Source organism: Protopterus annectens, chromosome 4.part0, assembly GCF_019279795.1.
Source record: "Protopterus annectens isolate FY-2018-M chromosome 4.part0, PAN1.0, whole genome shotgun sequence".
NCBI lineage: Eukaryota > Metazoa > Chordata > Ceratodontiformes > Protopteridae > Protopterus > Protopterus annectens.
Window position 1 is genome coordinate 1,601,725,490 of NC_056733.1, and position 18,620 is coordinate 1,601,744,109.

Below are 18,620 nucleotides of genomic sequence, written 5' to 3' on the forward strand. Positions count from 1 at the left end.
AAACACAGCATCAATGGGACCGGATGGTGTCCCCGGCTGTGTGCTACACGAGCTAAATGAGGAATTAAACCCGCACATAAGGCAGCTGTTTAATCTCAGCCTTACCACAGGATACGTGCCCAAGGAGTGGCGACGGCAACTGTTGTCCCACTCCACAAAGGCAGCGCCTCACGGACCCTGGTAATTACCGCCCATAAGCTTAACAAGTCTAGTCTGCAAAGCTATGAAGAGGATCATAATGGAGCTCATAAACAAAGATATAGGGGACTTGCAGACATTGGACCCGACCCAGTTTGGCTTTGTCAAGGGAAGATCATGCCTTTTGAACTTGGTCGACTTCTTCGAAACAGTCACCAAGGCCATTGATGAGGGAAAGGCAGTCCATACAGCCTACCTTGACCGTGCAAAGGCTTTCGACACAATACCCCACTCGGGTATTGTAGAAAAACTTACCAGCTTAAATGTAAACCCATATGTCACAAGATGGGTTGCAAACTGGCTTAAGGACAGAACCCACAGGGTTAGAGTTGCTGGCGCTGTGTCAGACTCCAAGCCGGTCACAAGTGGTGTCCCACAGGGCTCGGTCCTTGGCCCCCTATTGTTTGGCATCTACTTCTCAGAAGTACAGGCCAACATGGGAGGACTTTGGCTGACAAAGTTTGCAGACGACTGCAAACTGGGCGCCATAGTGGAAAGTGCATCGGACACGGATATCCTTCAGAAGGGACTCACGGAAACAGATAGCTGGTGCCAGAGCCATGGCCTGAAGTTAAACGCCAAAAAATGTATAGTCATACCCTTCGGGAAAAACAAGGTAACCCCAAGCTACCATATAGGTGGCAATCCACTAAGCACAGAAGAGGTTATCAGGGACCTGGGGACCCAGGTTGACAGTGGCCTTTCTTTTGACACTCACATTGCTAAAGTGGTTAGAAAGACCTTCTACATTGCCCACCTGATCATGAAGGGATTCACATCCAGATCTAGTGAGGTCATTGTTCCCCTGTACTCTTCACTTATCAGACCAATGATCGAGTACAATGCCCCATTCGAGATGTATTTCACCCGACATCTGCAGCAATTGGAGAGACCCCAAAAGTTCCTCACCAAAAGGATAAAGGGACTTCAAAATCTGTCATATGCTGCCAGATTGAAGAAACTCCAGCTCTATTCAGTCGCATACCGTCTGCTCAGAGGTGACATGTGCCTGACATACAAGGCCATGTCCAACCCGGAATTAATGGACATGCTCCACCTCAAAAAATCCAAATCCACCAAAACCACTAGAGCAAGTGACTTAAACCTTAGCACGGATATAAATAGGACGTGCTGGAGGGATAGATTTATCACTCAGAGACTCCCTATGCTGTGGAATAAAATCCCGGTCCATGTGAGGCAGAGCACCTCGCTGACTCTGTTCAAGAGAAATCTAGACCTGTGGATGGGAGATCGAGGTTTACCCGGAATCATCTCTGTGTCACTGCTGGACAGAGGCACAACAAACTAATGGGCACAGTATTTTTTCATATAAGGGGTGGCGTAAGCCACAAAAATTTGGGCTAGGCTTATAAATGCCTTAGGGCAGATAGCCTAGTATAAACCTACTAACCTATGAACCTATATATATATATATATATATATATATATATATATGTGTGTGTGTGTGTGTGTGTGTATATATATATATATATATATATATATATATATATATATATATATATATATATATATATATATATATATATAAATCAAATCCCAGAGTGTGTGTGTCAGCTACTTGGCCAGGGACACGAAGCACTGATTGGACAGCGAGAGTGTTGGAAGACATGGCTTGGGACTTTGGCTAAGGACTCAACTCTATAGCTGTGCCAGTGGGGAGTCTTAATGGGGATCTGGAGAAAGAGGAAGAAACTAGCCCCAGACTGACTGTGGTCTCGGTGTGCTCTTAAGGGAAATTGCAGTTTACTGTGTACACACTTGTCATCCTCCAGTGCGTACGTTTCTCACCGTTGCCAGTGGTGAGGATTGAGGCTTCTTGATTACTGAGCCAGTGCAGGGGCATCACAATAACTATAAGAATCAGTTTGAGGAGGTTAGAATGGATTGGGAAGAGAGATTGGATAAGCAATTTAGAAATAAACAAACAATGGGGGAATATATGTATGTCTCCCAAATATGCAACAAAGTCTAGAAGATTTATGATCTTTGATTGGAAATGTTTGTATAGGTATTTTTATACCCCAAATAGACTGAAAGAATTGTCCTCGGTTAGACAGCAAATGGTGGAGGTGTGATGGGGATGAAAGAGGTAGCTGGGAACATATTTTCTGGGAGTGTAATGAGTTGGCAGACTTTAAGATTCCCTGCATTCTCCTCTGTCAGAGATACGGGGTGAGCAAATTGGTGCCACTAAGGAAATTATTTTTTTTTGCACTGTGATACAGAATTGAATTGCCTAGATATAGTAAAACCTTGCTGAGTCTTAAGTATGGTGGCTGCCAAAAAGTAATTGCTAGAAAATGGAAATCAAAGTCTAAACCAACTTTACTAGAAGTAGTGAATATAGTATTAGAGATTAAACAACTGGAATTTGGATCTTTAGAAAAAGGGTAGGAGCAGGTTACATTGGAAAACATGGGAATTGTCGGGACAATGCAGCAGATGAGGAATGAGGTTTAAAAGAAGGCAGGATTTGAATAAGCTATGTAATGTTTGACAATGGCTAGATTATACGTGATGTATAATGTTTGCAATTACAATAATGTCAATATGGTTTGTGATGTATAAAGTTTGTGACAAATTGTCAATATGGTTTGTTTTCATTTATATAAATGTATGATTGCCTGTGTCATACATGATTTATTAAAGCTGTTTCTTGTTTAAAAAATGTGAGAAATGTGTTGATAGCCAGTTTGCTCTGATTTACTTTTGTTTATATGGGTTAGAGTACAGTTCACTTGTATGTGGGCATATTTTTGTTTTTTTGTAGTTAGGGCTTTTGTCAGTTCGTGAACCAAAGGGGAATATCTGTGCAGATTCAGGAATTGGTACTTAAACTACCTAATGACTTGAGTAGAAGTATTTTTGAGCCATCCTTATGGCAGGGCCAGCCCCAGGACATTATCAGTACCACATAGACCAAATCATTGCATGCCATATAACAAAGGTTAGTTTTTGTGTGCCAGTCTTCTCAGCAACTTACCCGATCTGTATCAACTACTGTTTTTATAAGGTAGATAAAGTAGATATTATCTTTTCCTTTGTCTTCCGTTGAAACTTTTACATCTTCCCGTTTGGGTTGAGTACAGTGATTTTGCACAATCATCAGTCCTTTCTGTCTGTTCTCCCTCTTAATGATGATTTGTTTGGAGGAATCCTTTTCTTAACTTTTCCATAAAGAGGGGCTACAAATTGTTAAAATCTCAAGAGCTTTGGCATTGAGCTTTCCATACTCCCTTTGAATAGTTCAGTGGTTTATCAAAGAATGTAGAAGTGATCCCATATTTATAGTTCTTTACCTCAGAAAAGACAGAAGTTACGTACAGCCCCTTCTGATGGGCAAAATCTGCATAGGAACCAGAAAGCAGACTTTACTGGAGTTCCCATTCTTTCTAGTGTTTAAAAAAAAGGGGGGGGGGGGGCAGTTGCCACTTCCTCCAAAGAATCTAGGTGAGTGGATGGATCTAGAAAGAGGTTATGTACTTTTCTTATTGGCAGTTAGAGCTACTGGTTAGCTTATGCGTTAGTTTTAAAGTTTAATTTTAGAATGTGTGAATATGTTATATTCTCTGCCGTACTGACACTAAAGACAGAATTTTGAATTTGGTAGCACTGTGCAAAATAGGGTGTCAGGTAAATTCAGTGGGCTCTTTGAATGGAAAATGCCACTTGCTGCTCTTTTCTTTTGAAACTGGGTGGAAGAAGGGGCAACTGCAGTTAATGGCTTTGACTAGTAGGTAAGCGTGTTTGACTGATTACCTAGATATTTTAAGAATGTTAAGATAGATTCTAGGTTTTAGACAACCCACTGAAGAGTATTTAATTTAATTTTAAAAAAAGACTATAACAAACAGTGTTTGCCATCAAACAAATGTTTTGTGCACATAACCATCTTTCATTTTATTGTTCCCCCACTCCGCTTTGGAAGCCTTAAAAGTATGATAGTAAAAAAACAAAAAAAAACCTGAAAAAAAAACTGTGTTGGGCAAAAGGGGCAGGACAGTATCATTCTTCAGTGTTATGTTTAGTCTATTGTTAATGCTTTTATAGCTCATTTTCATGTTGTATTGCTGCTGTTTTTATTATTTATTAATGGTGCTTTTCTTAAAGAGTTTCTGCTGTAACAGGACTGTGCTCAGTCTGACCATCCCTGGTACACCACTGTTACAAATGTTTACTAAGTAACATTCAACAAGGCATGCACACACTTGCGTGGGGTTACCTTTCTATTTTTGCACCTCATCAGCCACATTTTCTTCCCTGTATAGCAGTCTGACTGTGTGTCAGTGCATCTGCCCAGCTGAGCTCCGGGAGTTCACAAGTATCTTCTCATCACAGTGCAGACATATTCTGTTGTTTGCTTGATCCATCTTTTTTTCATTTGCTGGCCTTCAGAAGTTCTTGTTTGTTTCCTACTGAACTTTTAGTTAAATTTTTCACTGCTTAAAAGTGATAGAGAAAATAATTTGAAAGTCATGCTTGCTCAGTAACATTTAGTTCACCTTTGCTGAGATGTAATGTTTGATTTTCTGGTTTGAGAAGGCATTCATGATCATTGACAAGTATTACTGTGCTAGCAACAATATTTGTACCTCAGCTGAGGACTATACAAAAAAAACTTGCTGTTAGCATTAGTGTAATTTATTGCATTTAACTTTTTATGTATTTTCTTGCAGTGTGACAAGTAACACAGCCATGCAGCAGATATCTAGTCAGTGGACATCAGTGAGAAATTTCTGGGTAACACTCACTGAACCCACTTTGGAGTACAAAACAAAGTAATAAGAGCTTGTAACAAAATATTTACTGTAAGCTTTTTGACCCTGATATTTGCAGAACATTGGATGATTTGTAGCAGAAGAAAATTGTCTAGAAGTAGATACAGAAAGTGCAGTGCATATACTATACTATTGTAAACAAACAATTACATTAAGATAGACATACTTTGCAGCCAGCACCAAAACTGAATGTAGAGCTCTGTGGAGAAAACTTCATTACACGTGACGTTGTTTAATCAAATTTCCTTAATTCCCCAGGTACAGATGAAGAAGATCAAGGTGATGATCTCCTCCTGTCCTATGTTAATGAATTTTGGTGGTTCCCTCACATGTGGAGCCATATGCAACCTCACCTTTTTCACAACCAGTCAGTTCTGGCAGAGCAGATGGTTCTGAACAGGAAATTTGCCACTGTAAGTAAAAAAAATGTGTGTGTCGTTTTTGCAGTATTGAAAACCATTCCTTCTGCTAATAAGTTCTTAAAATTCCTTGATTAGATCAGAAATGTTAGGTCCTATGGAAGTATCAATGGTAAAATTAGGAAAGGAACAATAATGTCCAATATGGGACTGATTCATAGATCATTAAAAGTGCAGTGTATTAATATACAAATTGGCTGATAGAAAAACAATCCTGTTGCTGAGTATAGAGTTGTGCTTTGTGATGCAACTACCCCCATCTACAGCTGCCATACCCTAACCATGTGTCAGCCTTCTTTCATCTTACTGTGGCAACCATGAACAACTCAATTGATATTGTTTGCCCTTCCTTTGGTAGAGGATTCCAGGACTCTACTGTTCTCACTGAGTCTCTGCCATCCATCTTCAGCTTCCATCACTTGTATTCAACATCCCCAATCCTTCCTGTTCGGCTGCATCTTTTCCACTTGCTCCATGACTGTGTAGTATATTGATGTCAATTTCCCATCCTGTTTTCTGCTGTACACACAGCATGCTGACTTAAGTCTTTCCTTATATATAAGCACTCCGTTGTTTTTGTATTTTGGTAAGTCTTTGTAATACATTTTCTAACCACCTGAGCTGCAGTTCTCTTTGTGTTCAGTAGAGCTAACTACATATGTTCATCATTCTCACTGCTGCAGTAGTCTATGGGTGGTATCCTGCCAAGGATTTAGCAACTGGCCAAGTTTCCAAATCTCTTGACTTCCTCCCACACAGTCAGTCTAGCTGCCTCTAGACTAACAGCTTTTGGTGGGAACTACAAAAACAGCTAAAACGGCTAAAATCTTAAATACTTTATTGCTGCCTTGTGCAGATCCAACTTTGAGGGTTCTCTTGAACAGCAGTTATCCAAGGCTTCCTGTCAGACAGATTAGATCCCTTGTGGGGAACCCTTCTACACTTTTATACAGTAATGCATGTTTTTACTTGATTTCTGTCACAACTGCAGTGTATCTCTTTAAGAATACTTACTTTTCATGTACGTCCTTGATATTGTGTATTTAAGTCACAATATTAATTCTCTTGCATTACTTTTTGGGCTGTCTACTCCACTTAGCATTTTTTAAAAAATCTGCAGACTGCAGGGTGTTCACATTATACTTATTTAGATCACTTGCTTATCTGTGTGGAGTCTTTGCCCAGATCTGGGAGTCCTTAACCCCAAGTTACGTCTTTCCTAATTCATCTGGGATTCCAGATAAATTTGCAAAAATCCTCTCATACTCCATCAAACTGGATTATTTTCTGAGGTACCTTATAGGCACTGTCGTGCAAAAGGCTTTTCAACCCTCAAGACAAGGTGGATTTATGTCTGGAAGTGTTCCTGAGCTTTACTTGTTAGTCTGAAACTTCTGCCAGAGAATTTCTCAGTATACTGGTATTTTGGCTTCTGTGTTCCCCATGATACCACTTGCCAGGCTGCATATGAGAAAGATAATATGTTACCTCAGAAATATGAGGACCCAACATTTTCACCCCCCCTAGAATTTCAAATTCCAATTTCTGATTTTGTAAAGTCAGAACTGCAGTGGTGGGGGTGGGGGGTGGGGAATCAAATGACTCATTCCCGGGTTTCCTTTTTTCTCCACCTACCTCAAAACAGTGTGTGCAGACAGACTGTTCAGATTTTTTGTGTAGCGTGGTTTCAATGGGGGTAAACCTGCAAAGAGTTGTGAGACAACTCAATCAGATAAAAGCATGTCACTGTCAAAAATTGCTGACTGCAATTCATGCCATGAAGGCTATATGTCATATTTGGAGCCTAGGTCCCAATTCAGGTAATCTAAACCAGCTATACTAGAAGTAGTGAATATAGTAACAAGAGATAAAACAACTGGAAATGAGATCTTTAGGAAAGGGTAGGAGCAAACTCCAAAGGAGAAAATGGAAATTGTGGGAACAATACATACAGGGGAGGAATGAGGTTTAAAAGAAGGCAAGACTTAAATGAGCTATGTAATGTTTGAAAATGAGTGGGTAGACTGTAAGTGATATATAATGTTTGGAACTGGGAGTGTGTCAGTATGGTTTGTGATGTAATATGCTTGCAACTAGGATTGTGGGGATTGCTTTAATTTATGTAAATGTATGATTGCCTGTGTCGAAAGTGATGGTTTAATAAACATGTTTGGTGTTAAAAAAACAAATGGCAGGAATTGAATGATTTCTAATATCATAGAAGGTTACTAAGTTAATGGCCCTAGGGCCCTTACAAGCATAGCCAAGTTCTACCCTTATTTATTTGCATTGTTTTCTAGGATAGTCCACTGGGCCTAGGAGTACTCATTTTCAGTGGAGGCCCGGGGAGAAAAGTTCCGGATATTACAGATACATTGATCAGATAAAGTTACATAACGACTGTTAACAGATTCAAGTTACTAGTAAGCAACATTATACAGAATACAAAAATAACAATGATTTGCATCCAGGTACAATGCATACATGTTGATATACAATTAGAATTAGGCTTTGTTTTCTTTAAATTTCATCTTGTAGCTGAGTATACATAAAACTTGAGAGGGAGAAGAGTTAAATTAAGTGAAGATAGCTGGATATTTCAAAGTGTTAAAAGTTGTTAGAATAGGTTTCTAGTTTCATGTAATGCTGGAAGAATTATTCGAGCATGTACAGAGCCATAGATTGGAGAGGTATTCTTGCAGAGATTTCTTGAAAATGGTGCAGTTAGAAGTGTTTCTGCTTGCGGTGGATAAGGAATTCCACACCTTGGCTATAGCAGTGGAGTAAAAAGCTGAGCCTGCTGTAAGGTTTGGTAATTCTACCTTTAGAAGACATTTATTTTCTGATCTGAGGTATCTAACGGGGTTGTAGGGGGACATTAGTGAGGCTAGGGATGGGCAATCTTCTGGTTTAGTTATGATTTTATGTGCAGTGGTGAGTTGCAGGTAAGTTAGGAAGCGAGGTAGTTCAAACCAGTTGAGTTTTTGAAGGGATATGCAGTGATGGGAGGTATGTGAAGCATTGTTGGCAAACTTTGCTACTTTGTTGTAACAAGATTTCAATTTTTTTTTTTTTTAGAGAGGGTTGAATCCCTGTAAGCAGGGGGAATGATCAGCACCTATTGTTTGTCCAAGAAGGGCACAGGTGGAACCCCCAGGATGAATTTACGGTTACCCATCCAATCGTCAGATTGCATTTGAATAGGGCCAATGAGGTGCTCTGTTAGACATGAAGTGATAGTCTGTTCCAAAGGTGTGCTAACCTCTGGAAGACAAATCTGTCCCTCCAGCAGGTTCTATTACTGTCACATACTAGGTTAAAGTCTTTAGAGTGAGTAACCCGTGTACCATTTGACTTGCAGAGATGCAGTATTTCCAGTAAAGCAGGGTCAGAGATTGCCTTGTATGCAAGGCAGAGATCACCACTGAGTAGTCTGTGTGAAACAGAATAAAGTGACAGTGATTTCATACGATCCACATAGGACAGATACTGAAGATCTTGAATTTTCCTTGTGAGGAACCTTTACTGTTTCTTCAATTGCTGTGGGGAAAGGTGCATACCAAAAAGGGCATCGTCTGAATTATTGGCCTGATGAGGAAGGAGTGCAGGGAGGTTATAACATATATTTTTTTTTTGTTTGGCGGCATTGCCCTTACTTATGAGATGTGCAATGTAGAATACCCTTCTTACCACGGTGGAGACATGCTGGTCAAAGTTAAGGCTTCTGTGTGCTCAGGTCTCTCACCACTGAGTGCGTACTTAAGATGTTGCTATTTTTGTTGTAGTTAGCAGGAACATTACCCTTACTAAAAGGGATGAAGATACATTTTTTTGTATTGAGTTTAAGGCCAAGACTTTGGCACCAATCATTTGTTTGTGCAAGACCCTCTTTTAGGATCTTGACATCATTTAGAGATTCTGTGACCACTCCCAGTTTGCAGTCATTAGCAAACTTTGTCAGCCACAGACCTTTAGTTTTTGCTTGTACTTCAGAGAAGTAGATTGCAAACAGTAGAAGTCTCAGGACTGATCCCTGTGGAACACCATGGGTTGCAGATCTGCTGTTGGACATGGATTCCCCTGTTTTGACTATATGGGTTCTATCAGTGAGCCAGTTAGTGACCCATCTAACAATGTAAGGGTTGATACCTAGCTGGGTGAGTTTGTCAATAATGCCTGAGTGGGGGATAGTGTCACATGCCTTGGCTAAGTCTAGGTCGGCCGTATGCACAAATTTTCCCTTGTCCGGGGTCTTAGTGACTGTCTCAAAGTCATCTGCCAGGTTTAACAGCATTATCTTCCCTTTGACAAATCCAAACTGAGTAGGGTCAGATGTTTGGAGATTACCTATATCTTTGTTTATAAGGTCCATGATGATTCGCTCCATAGCCTTGCAGGTAAGCCTAGTAAGTCTAATAGGTCTATAGTTCCCAGGGTCAGTGGAAGCACCACCTTTGTGAAAGGAAATAACAGTGGCCATTTTCCATTCAGCTGGGACAAAGCTGGTACTTTGACTATAATTGAAAAGAATACCCAATGGTGTTGCTAATTCATTTTGGAGCCCATGTAGGATGCAGTGTGGGATGTTATCAGGTACTATAGAGGCTGTGTTTTTGGCCTTAGAGAGGGCATTTATGACCTGATCTTCAGAGATAAAAGGTAGGGGAAAAGTAATAGGGATGTCATGGGGTATGTATGGTGGGGACAGGGGAGTGAAGTTTTCACAGAATCTGTCAACCCTCAGGTTAACTATTGTCCACAGGCTCGGTCTGTATTGTATCATTAACTAGTTTTCTCAATTGCATACTGGAAAGGGATGGACTCTGGAACCATTCTAGAGGCAGTAACTTATTCCTATATTCGTACATTTACAAAGCACTGCAAACGGGATTCTTTTTCTCCAGGTCCAGAGCAGGCTTTGCTAGTACTATTCTCCAGTGGCTCATGGACCCTTATACTTCCTCATCTCAGGTTGGATTAGCTACAGTTGCCTACTCATAGGCTACTGCAGCATTGAGAATGGTGAACAAAGTACAGTTGTGCAAGCTGTACATACCTATAATAGTAGATGTTCATATTCACTGCTGCAGTAGCACTAGCAGTTACCATCTTTCATCTCCCTTATTGTGTACAGTTAATGTGGGCTACAGCTGTTTGTCAGGATGAATTCTCCTTTTTATACTTAGGGGCAAGAAAGTTCAGAAGATTTTAGTCACTCCTGCTGCTTTTATGGTTTCCTCCAAAAGGGCTGAGTTCATGTAGGATGCAGCCTGGGATGTTTTCGGGTCCCATGGAGGCTGTATATTTTGCCTTTGAGAGAGTAGTGATGATCTGTTCCCTAGATACAGTGGATATAAAATGTGTACATACCCCTGTTAAAATGCCAGGTTTTTATGATATAAAAAAATAAGACCACAATAAATAATTTCAAAACTTTTCCCACCTTTAATGTGACATATAATGTGTACAATTCAATTGAAAAATAAACAAATCTGTTAGGGGGAAATATAAAAAATAAATGTACCATACAATAAGCTGGTTGCATAAGTGTGCACACCCTTAAACTAATACTTAGTTGAAGCACATTTTGATTTAATTACAGCTGAGAGTGGTTGTTATGATGGGGCTCTGAAGACAGCCAGCACCTTTGTATCTAATAGCTCTTCTACAGTTAATGCTTTTTTAAAAGTTTGCGAAAATAATATTTCTGACTTGTTTTTTAAGAAAAAAGTTAACAATTATTTTAACTTGGATAATGAAAGGAAAGTGTTACTTAATTTGTGTCTTAGAAATGATGTAGTTATAAAGCAGGCAGATAAAGGAGGAAAAACTGTAATAATGGATGTAATAAAATACAATCTGTTTATGTTATAACTTTTGGAAAACAATACTTTCAAAAGAATTAATATAAATGATTTAAATAGCATGATTTATAAGGTAAAATCGTTTTTGTATGGCTGTTTGATGGAAGGTACAATCATACCTGATTTATTATGCATATACCCCTCACCCTAGCTGCCCTATAATATATGGCCTTCCCAAAATACATAAGCACTTACCCTCCCCACCCATAAGACCTATAGTGTCAGGAGGAAAATGGGTAACTACAGCTATATGAAAATCTATTGAATAGCAACTGAAGTCAGTATTAAGATTTAGTAACAGCTTTATAAGATATACCAGTGATTTTTTTGTTGCTCTGAAAAGCCATCTGAGTGCCAATCGGATAAATGGTATTTTACTAGTGACGGTGGGTATTAAATCTCTGTTTACTAATATTCCTAATGATATTGGAATGTTCAGTATGTAAGAGAGCTGTTAGCTCATCATAGTGACTATTTGCCAAGTAAAATCTCATCTATTTGCTCTATGTTAGAGATAGTACTGGAAAACAATGTATTGTCCTTTGGATAGGTTTACTATCGCCAGTTACTGGTAGTGGCTATGGGAACCCCAGAGGCAAACAGTTATGCTAATTTGGTGTTTACAAGGTGGGAAGAACTTTATATTTATGATTTAACTACATCATGTGTTACTTTTAAGAGAAGTCAGTCAAAATTTTACAAAAGGTTCGTGGATGACATCTTCCTTCTTTGGGAGGGTAATAGCAGATCCTTAGAAACCTTTGTGCAAGAATTACATATAAACACAGCATTTCTTGAGTTCAATGTAAAGTCTTCAAAAGAAATATAATTTTTTTGGATGTTACATTATGTATTGTTAATGAGGAGCTGCATACATCTATATATAGTAAAAAATGTTCAGACGACTAGATATGTGCATGCTAATAGCATGCACCCCCAACATGTTTATAAAGGGGTTGTGAAAAGTCAAATGCTATGTGCTGGCAGGTTAAATACTAGAGAAGAAGGGTTCAGAAAGGAATTAGAACATATGGCAAATGACTTTCACTCCAGAGGATATGATATCACTTTAGTTAAGGAGACTATTGAATATGTTGTCTCTGAACGTGTTGGAATGGCTTGTCCATATTTGTGTAACAACCTACCTATTGTTATAATGAATTTGTAATGGCTAATAGGAACTGGTCTCTTAGTTATATTACAAAATATAATAGGAGTATACAACAAAGAATATTAGAGATACATTCAACTATATTATGCTCAGGTAATGAACTTTGTAAGATTATTACAGAAAGGCCATGTTCTGTATATAAAAACCTTAAGCAATTGCTGTGTTGCAAGGTTTTTAAGTGCAGTGGGCGAAAACAAAACAGTGATTAAGAAACAGACTATTCCTTGCTATAACTACTAGGTTAAATAAGGAGAAAGTAACCATCAGCTGCCTGTCAAGTGCTAGGATCCACCATATAATGCACTCACTCATGTCCCTCAACAACAGGTACAAATATGAGTCTGTCATTGTACATGTGGGTGTGAATGACCTGAGATGTACCTCCCTGGACTACATGGAGAGACATGGAGGAGCTCTCAGATTATGTAGTCCAGGTGGGTACGACCCTAGCCCTGAGCAGCATCCTACCATCACCCAGAATGATACCACAGTACAAGTAGAAAATGATTGATTTCAACAGTTGGCTAAGTTTCTGTTGTCATTCTAAGGGGATCCAGTATCTGTCTGGGATGATATGATTGACCGACCTCGATGCTTTGCCAGAGATGGCCTGCATCTGTCACCCCTGGGCTTCCGGATACTGGCCAAGGCTCTTGCCACCCCTACAGTGCCTTTTTTAGGTGGTGTTCCAAAGACCAAATTGCCACCGTAACAGCCACAAACAAATACAATCTGAGGGTCATGCTGCTCAACGCTAGAAGTCTAAATCTCAAAAATGTACTCGCTGGAAGCACTCCTTAAAATGGAGAACATCGACATTTGTGCTGTAACAGAGACTTGATTCAAGGCAGCAAAAAACACCCCTGCACTACCAGGCTATAACTCATTCCACACCTTTCGGCCCCAGAACTTGGACCTAAGCTCCAAAGGTGGTGGTGTTTCCATATTCATAAAGAATGTGCACACCTCCAGACTGATAGCCCAACATAATGCATCAGAGATAGTTCAAGTGCAGCTAACATTGGGTAAGACACCGATTCAGGTCTTAGCCTTTTATAGGTCCCCAGCCATGTCCCAAGACACTCACTCACTCCACTTTCCTAAGCACCCTGGAGAATATTGGGGTCCAACCCTAACACACTCATATTAGGCAACTTCAACTACCCATCCTTTACCTGTGAAAACTATTCATGTACCAATACACTTGCCCAATGTTTCCTGGAATTTATTAACTCCAGTGCCCTGGACCAGGTCGTTCTTACCCCCACTAGATGTAGCAACATCCTTGACCTGGTCATTACTAACATGGGTGACAGTTGCTTTACATCAATAGTCAACTCCTCCCTGGTTAGATCAGACCACAAACTAATTACCTTCCCACCCCCCAATCCCCCGTGAAGGTAACCACCATGAAAAACTTCTCCAAAGCTAACTTTGGGCTCCTAAGAACAGAGGTGGCTAACTTCACGGCACCCATGCAAGTGGAGAATAGTTGCATGACTGCCAAATCATGCACCAGTGCACTGTACGAATACATACACAAATGCATGGATCTTGCCATACTCAATAGAACCAAGGCACTCTCCTCCAAAAAAAGGAAGCCAATCTGGCGGTCCCGTACCATAAACAAACTCTGCAGCAGAAGGGAGAAAACTGATGCGGAATAAGGTGAAGTGCCAAGACTGGAAAAACTCCCTTATCAGCCTCAACAAAAAGTTGAGATCCCTCATCAAATCCTCTAGCTAGCTATGAAAACAGAATTGCAGTAGATAATAAAGACAACCCCAAGGCCACCTTTAGTTATGTAAAGAACCTCTAAGGCAATATCCAGATTTCCTCTGAGCTACTGCACAATGGTACCTCCTATACTGAGCCAAAAGATATTGCCAATATACTGGCCGACAGATTTAGTGCCAAATCCCCCCCCCCAAGGACCAATCACAATACCAGTAGATTCCCAGGCACCTAGTGTTACTGCTGCACAGGTTAAAACAGCCCTGTACAAAGGCCAAGAATACAGCTTCTATGGGACCTGACAATATCCCTGGCTGTGTTCTACATGAACTACAGATTGAACTGGCACCTCACCTGTATGCCGTGTTCAGTCACAGTTTCACCTCAGGCTTTGTCCCTACCGAATGGCACACTACTACAGTCATCCCTCTCCACAAAGGAGGAGCGACTTCAGATCCTGGGAACTATCGCCCCATTAGCCTGGCAAGTCTGATGTGCAAAGCTATGGAATGCATCATCATGAACCTAATAAACAAGGATATAGGGAATCTCCAAACTCTGAATCCCACACAGTTTGGTTTTGTGAAGGGTAGATCATGCCTGCTCAACTTGGTCGACGACTTTGAGTCAGTCACCAGAGCTGTGGATGAAGGCAGGGTGGTTCATACAGCCTACCTTGATGGCCTTTGATACCATTCACCACTCAGGAATCATAGAAAAACTCACTAAGCTAGGTGTCAACCCCTATATCACTAGTTCGGTTGCAAACTGGCTCACAGATAGAACCCAAAGTGTGAAAGTAGCTGACTCCAAGTCAGACTGCCAACCAATCATGAGTGGAGTCCCACAGGGATTGGTCCTAGGTCCTCTCCTGATTGGTATCTACTCTTCAGAAGTCCAGTCCAACATTAAGGGACTCTGGCTGACAAAGTTCTCAGATGATTGCAAGTTGGGAGCCATTATTAACTCCTCAGGTGATGTTGACATCCTACAGAAAGGCCTCACTGAGACCAACGACTGGTGTCAGAACCATGGCCTTAAGCTCAATGCCAAAAAATGTGTCATCATCCCCTTTGGGAAAAGCCCAGTTCCCATGAACTACCACATCGATGGTTGTCCACTGAACACAGAAGCCGTTATAAGAGATCTGGGAACACAGGTTGACAGCAACCTCTCTTTTGACCACCACACTGCCACTGTGGTTAGAAAGTCCTTCTATGTGGCACATCTCATTACTAAGAGTTTTGCATCTAGGAAGAAAGAGGTCATTGTCTCCCTCTACTCTTCCCTCATTAGGCCAGTCATCGAGTACAATGCCCCATTTGGCATGTACCTCACTAGACACCTGCAACAACTGGAGAGGCTGTAAAAGAACCTCACAAAGAGGATCCTAGGCCTTAAACACTTGTCCTATATGGACAGACTCAAAAAAACTAACTTGTCTCTGTCTCATATTGCCCATTTAGAGGCGATCTCTGCTTGTCTTATAAAGCCATGTCTGACCCAGCTGTGTTAGAAATGCTGCATCTAAAGAAATCCCAATCCCTCCGCACCACATGCTCCAGAGACCTCAACCTCTTTACCACAATCAACAGAACATGCTGGAGGGACAGGTTCTTAACCTAGAGACTGCCCAGTTCAGGTTTGTAAAAGGCAGATTACGTCTCCTAAACCTGATAGACTTCTTTGAAGCAGTCACCAAAGCCGTAGATGAGAGTAAGGTGGTTCACACAGCCTATCTAGATCTCGCCAAGGCTTTTGACACCATCCCCCACTCTGGAATTATAGATAAACTCACTAAAGTAGGTATAAATATCTATGTCGCAAGATGGATTGCCAACTGGCTCACTGACGGAGCCCACACTGTGAAAGTAGCTGACTCCAAATCCGACTTTAGACCAGTGACAAGTGGAGTACCACAGGGTTCAGTCCTGGGTTCTCTCCTATTTGGTATCTACGTCTCTGAAGTACAGGCTAACACAGAAGGCCTTTGGCTAATGAAGTTCACAAATGACTACAAACTAGGAGCCATAATCAAAACTCTTAATGATGTGGGCATCCTACCAAAGGGCGTCACTGAGACAGATGCCTGGTTTCAAAGCCATGGCCTAAAGCTCAATGCCAAAAAGTGCATCGTCATCCCCTTTGGTAAAAACTCTGTTCCGATGAACTACCAAATAGGCAGTAGTCTACTTAACACCGAAAGTATAATAGGAGAACTTGGGACACAGGTGGACAGTAGTCTCTCCTTTGATAATCACATCGCCACAGTTGTCAGGAAATCCTTCTACGTGGCACACCTCATCACAAAAGGTTTCTCATCCAAGGAAAAAGAGATAATTGTTCCCTCTACTCGTCACAAGACATCTACAACAACTGAAAAGGCTGCAGAAATACCTCACAAAGAGGATTTCCCGCCTCAAACAGATGCCCTATGCAGACAGTCTCAAAAAACTCCAGCTTTACTCCGTTGTGTATCGCCTACTCACAGGCGATCTCTGCATAACATGCAAAGCTATGTCAAACCAAGAGCTGTTGGACATGCTCCACTTAAAGAAATCCCAAGCCCTCTGAGCTACACTCTCTAGGGACCTAAACCTTGTCACTGCAATAAACAGAACATTCTGGCAGGATAGATTCCTGAGTCCCAAAGACTTCCCATACTCTGGAACAAACTACCCATCTATATCAAACAAAGCTCCTCATTAGCACTCTTCAAGAAAAATCTTGATGATTGGATGGGAAATAGGAAATTCACCCCGGGGATCACTTCTGTGGCTCTGCTCGACAGGGGCACAGGAAAATAATTTTCTTGGGTGGCGAAAGCTAGGGTACCTTTTTGGCTAGGCTTATGTAGGCCCTAGGGCCAATAAGTAGTTCTAGAATGTTTGTGAGAGTTACTATCCTGTGGCTTTTCATACTCTTCTGTCAATATTTGTGTTTTGAACACTTCTACTTTGTCTGCTCATAGATGTCCCTTTCTAACCAGTCTGAAGTCAAGTAGTTTCTCAAAGGGGGATCTTAATTTTGTTTTGGACATATTAACACTTTCTCCATTTGAACACGCTCATCAAGATGAAGTGAGGCTCTTAACTTGCAAAGCAGTGTTATTTGTTGCTCCAGCTTCTACATGGAGAGTATTTGAACAGCAGGCTATTATGGTGGGTTATTTTTATGTCATTTTGCATAAATATAGGGCATCTTTGAGAACAAACCATTCATTTATGTTTAAAGTGATTTCAGGGTTTATATCTAGTCAAACTGTTCATCATCTTATCTTCTTTCCAGAACGTAAAAATGAGGGAGAGAGAGAGTGTTGCACACGCTGGCTGTACACAGCTCAAATACTATCTTGACAGTACTAAAGCCTTCAGGAATCCTGGTCAGTTATTGATTTTCCCATAAGGGTAAGAAAAAGGCTCAGTCAGTGTCAAAACAATTTCCAAGTGGTTGTCTTATGCTATTACCTTTTTTTGTTCTCACTGTAACATATCACTTCTAGGTAGAGCTAGGGCCCAGTCTACCAGGGTTTTTGTTGCTTCTTTGTTTTTTTTTTTTTTGAAAGGGGTGGAAGTGTTTGCGAGCAGCATCTTGGTCCTCTGCTCATACTTTCACAAAACATTGTAAACTATATTCTTTGTATAGAGCTATGGCAAATTTTGCTAGGACCATTCTCCAGGAGTGCCTGGACCCTCAATGTTTTAGCTTTATAAGCTCCGCTACTCTGTCCATACAGCTTAGTCTGCTGGAACAATGATGAGCGCAGTACATTTGTGCAAGTCAAAAGTTAACTTTGTCATTTAGAACTACACACGTGTAGCCTAAATGAAATTTCGTGCATCAGCTCAATTCTTGAGATTATCAAGAAAAGTGGAATGGCACATACAGGCAGAGGAGTAAACATAACTAACAAATACAATACTACCCAGTACATGCAAGAAAGAGCAGAGACCTTAAGCAACACTCTTATACGAAAAGAATACCCTCCCCTAAGTTAAAGTAACTGCCCTATTTAAAGTAATACAAAACACACTACAGATTGAAATGTCCAAGTTACTTGTCTAATATTGCACTTGGGTGAGTTAAATAATACCGACTATGGGTGCAATAAATAAATATTGTACTTACTTAGAATATATGTAAGTATATATTGGACAAATAAATAAAAATTGACTTGTGTCCAGACCTCTGGATCTAGTGACCAAGTTCAGAAGTTTACTCAGAGTAGGGTAGAAACGTTACTGAATCTTGTGGTCCTGCAACAGATGCTGCGGTATTTCCTGCCTGATGCCAGTTGCCAGATGCCATGGTTAAGCAGTCCATGCACAGGATGCGTGTTGTCCTGTATTATTTTGGTGGCCTTTCTGATGATTCTTGCAGAGTAAAGATGTTTTATCGATGGAAGACTGAACCTGTTACCTTCTCTGCATCCCTC

General features: G+C 40.6%; 1 protein-coding gene across 1 annotated transcript in view; it reads left to right on the forward strand.

The window, feature by feature from the left end:
* Positions 1–18,620, forward strand: part of NDST1 (N-deacetylase and N-sulfotransferase 1) — a 1,661,305-nt gene that overhangs the window by 625,680 nt on the left and 1,017,005 nt on the right. The window contains exon 6 of the mRNA XM_044069371.1: positions 5,256–5,410. Coding sequence (XP_043925306.1) covers positions 5,256–5,410 — 155 coding nt within the window. The remainder of the gene's footprint in view (positions 1–5,255; positions 5,411–18,620) is intronic.